This window comes from Centruroides sculpturatus, unplaced genomic scaffold, assembly GCF_000671375.1.
Source record: "Centruroides sculpturatus isolate CEXI.00-Female unplaced genomic scaffold, Cexi_2.0 scaffold124, whole genome shotgun sequence".
NCBI lineage: Eukaryota > Metazoa > Arthropoda > Arachnida > Scorpiones > Buthidae > Centruroides > Centruroides sculpturatus.
This window is the reverse complement of record NW_019384390.1, coordinates 499,224-503,748: the sequence shown is the minus strand read 5'-3', so window position 1 is coordinate 503,748 and position 4,525 is coordinate 499,224. Positions and strand designations below refer to the sequence as shown.

Below are 4,525 nucleotides of genomic sequence, written 5' to 3'. Positions count from 1 at the left end.
ATTTTACAAATATGTGTGCCGGGCTGTGAATGGCTCATTTATTTGTAAAATCTAAGTGACTCATACAACATGGAATTCATATAAAACGGAATTATCAATAGTGTTATAGGGGGTTGACTGTATTTTTTTCACGTTTTAAATAAAATTTAGAATATTATTTATATCAAATTAAACCATAAATTTTTAGATTTGGTATAGAAAATATCATTCAATTTTCTGATAATTTTCAGTGGAAAATCCAAAACATAGCGATTTTTTAAAGTTGAAAACGTTCTTGATAAGGTAAAAAAATTGATTTTTTTTTATCTAAATTTTAAATTATTTCTTTTATTCATAAATTCTTTTTAATGTTAGCACCCACATGCAAGATTTAAAAGACGTCACACGAGATGTCCATTACGAAAATTATAGGGCACAATACATAACAAAGATATCTCAGCAGGCAGCTCGAGAGAGAAAGTGAGTTAAAAAAGTGATGGTGAAAAATAAATATTTTTTTATTACTTTTAATACTAAATGTATTCTAATTTTTTTAAGCAAACTTAGGAGGGATTCCGGACCGAATTTTGATACAATTTCCGAAGCAGATCGACTACTTCAACAAAAGGAAGAGGAGGTATGAAAATTCTTCTTTAAAATTAGTAAAAACAATTGCCAAAAATGGGGCATGCAAGTTTCTTTTTTCGGTAAGAAGTATCTATCAATAGAGAGAGAGAGCAAGCAATAAAGTTAAAGTCACTCTCTTCAACTGTGAAAAAGGCTTTTGTTCTAATTGTTTTTTAAAAAAAGAATCTCTAGAGTTGAATGTCTGTCAGTCATTTCGAGTAAAATACAGCTCGAAGTACTCGTACTTTTGATTAAATTTGATCCTTCTAATAAGAGCCAATCTCGGCTCTTATCATAAATAAGTAGAAGAGAATGTTATTTTTAATAATTTTAGTGAGAATTTCTGTAAAAAAAATAATTTAAATTCCTTTTTTTTTTTTAGATTCGTCGAATGCAAGATATGTTGCAACAGATGCAACAGAAGCTGAGGGCAGCAGGAAAAGAACCTTTATCCGAATCCAAAATGGATGGAGATAAAAAAGATAGTGACAGTGTGGTTAATTTATAAATTTATAAAAGATTTCTACTATTAAAATTAAATTTTTTTATTATTATTACTATTATTATTATTACTCAGTACTTAATGGGCTGAAGAAACAAATAATAGAATGCCCTCATTTATAACATTCTATGTTATAGTTGAAGATATTTTTGAGTTTTTGATATTAAAAAAAAAAAGAAGAAAAAATCAAAAATTTGAAGCATTTTTATATTAAAAATTGATATAAATTAATTTATAATTTGTTAGTTATAAAAGAAAACAATGTTTTTTTTTTCATCTTTGTGTGTGTGTCTGTATGTGTGTGTATGTATTAGATATAATCACTGTTATAAAAATGATAAAAGGGAGCTTAATATATTCCATTCATTACAATTTTTCTTAAATTTTCCAGTACAAATTTCTATAAAAATATTGTCGAGTGTTGTTATAACGATGTTAGAATATACAGGGAATGTTATTTTAATTGTTTTTTTTTTTTTCTTTTATTTTTGTTCGTGAGCCTAAATAGAAGTTTTCATGTATTATCTCTTCCAATAAAGTATGTTCCCACTTGTGTAAATTTTCTTGTTATATATCTTTTGCTAGAATCTATATTGTGGTAGATAGTAATTACAAGTCGACCCTCCCTATAACACTGTTGATTTTTTCCGTTTTATATGAATTCCATGTTGTACGAGTCACTTAGATTTTACAAATAAGTGAGCCGTTCACAGCCTAGCACACGTATTTGTAAAATCTAAGTGACTCGTACAACATGGAATTCATATAAAGCGAAATAATCAACAGTGTTATAGGGGGTCGACTTGTAATGTACACGTTGTAGGCAAAACGAAATTTTACGCCCTTTCGACGTCATTTACGTTGTAAAAATAAAGGAGTGGCAATTAATTGATGTAAGTGTTCACTAGTCTAAACGAATAATGTCTTGCTGCAGGATTGTATGACGTGTTTTGAATCATACATACTTTAATTTTAAACAAGGAAACTTACCGGGAAATATTTAAACATAAATTTCTTAGTATTGAGTGAGAATAGTCGAATTTTAACAATGTGTTCTAGTTCTTGTATTAATTAAAATAATAAATTACAAAGGTAATTATTTATACGAATGCCAAAGTTTAGTATCAACGATTCGTCTATCATAATTAAATTAATTTTACATTGTTTTGGGATTGTGATAACAATAACCGATCGATTACATTATCCGTGATTACAATAACCGAACTCCACTGTATATCACAAAACCGGGCTGGTACTCGTTTAACGATAAAAAGGTACACGAGCAATAGTGTGGTGCGAGGATCCAACGTTATAGGAGAACATACCATAGTTACATTACAGTACGTTTATAGGATGATAACCGAATTGCCGATCAGTTAAGGTGTCAGACCATCGCCCTTGGGAACCAGGAAACGATTGCGGACAAGTTGAAAAACACCAAGAATTTTCTGGGTGATCCTTTAGGAATCTCGGATATGTCGAATCCCATTCCTCATCACTCGGCCACCCCATTGTGGAGTTGGCCGAACTCACTGGGCTTGATAAACAGCCCCTCTTAGCACTCGGGGAGGAAAGAGAGCAAATTACAGTAGACCCACATTATGGCTTCCAAATAGAATTTTGTGTTCACCAGTGGTCGANAAAAAATTGATTTTTTTTATCTAAATTTTAAATTATTTCTTTTATTCATAAATTCTTTTTAATGTTAGCACCCACATGCAAGATTTAAAAGACGTCACACGAGATGTCCATTACGAAAATTATAGGGCACAATACATAACAAAGATATCTCAGCAGGCAGCTCGAGAGAGAAAGTGAGTTAAAAAAGTGATGGTGAAAAATAAATATTTTTTTATTACTTTTAATACTAAATGTATTCTAATTTTTTTAAGCAAACTTAGGAGGGATTCCGGACCGAATTTTGATACAATTTCCGAAGCAGATCGACTACTTCAACAAAAGGAAGAGGAGGTATGAAAATTCTTCTTTAAAATTAGTAAAAACAATTGCCAAAAATGGGGCATGCAAGTTTCTTTTTTCGGTAAGAAGTATCTATCAATAGAGAGAGAGAGCAAGCAATAAAGTTAAAGTCACTCTCTTCAACTGTGAAAAAGGCTTTTGTTCTAATTGTTTTTTAAAAAAAGAATCTCTAGAGTTGAATGTCTGTCAGTCATTTCGAGTAAAATACAGCTCGAAGTACTCGTACTTTTGATTAAATTTGATCCTTCTAATAAGAGCCAATCTCGGCTCTTATCATAAATAAGTAGAAGAGAATGTTATTTTTAATAATTTTAGTGAGAATTTCTGTAAAAAAAATAATTTAAATTCCTTTTTTTTTTTTAGATTCGTCGAATGCAAGATATGTTGCAACAGATGCAACAGAAGCTGAGGGCAGCAGGAAAAGAACCTTTATCCGAATCCAAAATGGATGGAGATAAAAAAGATAGTGACAGTGTGGTTAATTTATAAATTTATAAAAGATTTCTACTATTAAAATTAAATTTTTTTATTATTATTACTATTATTATTATTACTCAGTACTTAATGGGCTGAAGAAACAAATAATAGAATGCCCTCATTTATAACATTCTATGTTAAAGTTGAAGATATTTTTGAGTTTTTGATATTAAAAAAAAAAAAGAAGAAAAAATCAAAAATTTGAAGCATTTTTATATTAAAAATTGATATAAATTAATTTATAATTTGTTAGTTATAAAAGAAAACAATGTTTTTTTTTTCATCTTTGTGTGTGTGTCTGTATGTGTGTGTATGTATTAGATATAATCACTGTTATAAAAATGATAAAAGGGAGCTTAATATATTCCATTCATTACAATTTTTCTTAAATTTTCCAGTACAAATTTCTATAAAAATATTGTCGAGTGTTGTTATAACGATGTTAGAATATACAGGGAATGTTATTTTAATTGTTTTTTTTTTTTTCTTTTATTTTTGTTCGTGAGCCTAAATAGAAGTTTTCATGTATTATCTCTTCCAATAAAGTATGTTCCCACTTGTGTAAATTTTCTTGTTATATATCTTTTGCTAGAATCTATATTGTGGTAGATAGTAATTACAAGTCGACCCTCCCTATAACACTGTTGATTTTTTCCGTTTTATATGAATTCCATGTTGTACGAGTCACTTAGATTTTACAAATAAGTGAGCCGTTCACAGCCTAGCACACGTATTTGTAAAATCTAAGTGACTCGTACAACATGGAATTCATATAAAGCGAAATAATCAACAGTGTTATAGGGGGTCGACTTGTAATGTACACGTTGTAGGCAAAACGAAATTTTACGCCCTTTCGACGTCATTTACGTTGTAAAAATAAAGGAGTGGCAATTAATTGATGTAAGTGTTCACTAGTCTAAACGAATAATGTCTTGCTGCAGGATTGTATGACGTGTTTTG

The 4,525-nt window shown here is 29.6% G+C and overlaps 2 protein-coding genes across 2 annotated transcripts in view; both read left to right on the top strand.

Moving 5' to 3' along the window:
- The window catches only part of LOC111618222 (septin-1-like), a 35,925-nt gene extending 34,258 nt beyond the window's left edge, over nt 1–1,667 (top strand). Inside the window, exons 8-11 of the mRNA XM_023359705.1 lie at nt 246–282; nt 355–459; nt 538–616; nt 989–1,667. Coding sequence (XP_023215473.1) covers nt 246–282; nt 355–459; nt 538–616; nt 989–1,114 — 347 coding nt within the window. The 3' untranslated portion in view covers nt 1,115–1,667. The remainder of the gene's footprint in view (nt 1–245; nt 283–354; nt 460–537; nt 617–988) is intronic.
- Nucleotides 1,668–2,821: 1,154 nt separating this feature from the next.
- Nucleotides 2,822–3,732, top strand: LOC111618223 (septin-4-like). Its single transcript, XM_023359706.1, has 3 exons — nt 2,822–2,922; nt 3,001–3,079; nt 3,452–3,732. Exons 1-3 carry the CDS (start codon nt 2,825–2,827, stop codon nt 3,575–3,577), a joined length of 303 nt encoding a protein of 100 aa, XP_023215474.1. The 5' UTR covers nt 2,822–2,824; the 3' UTR covers nt 3,578–3,732.
- Nucleotides 3,733–4,525: the final 793 nt, after the last annotated feature.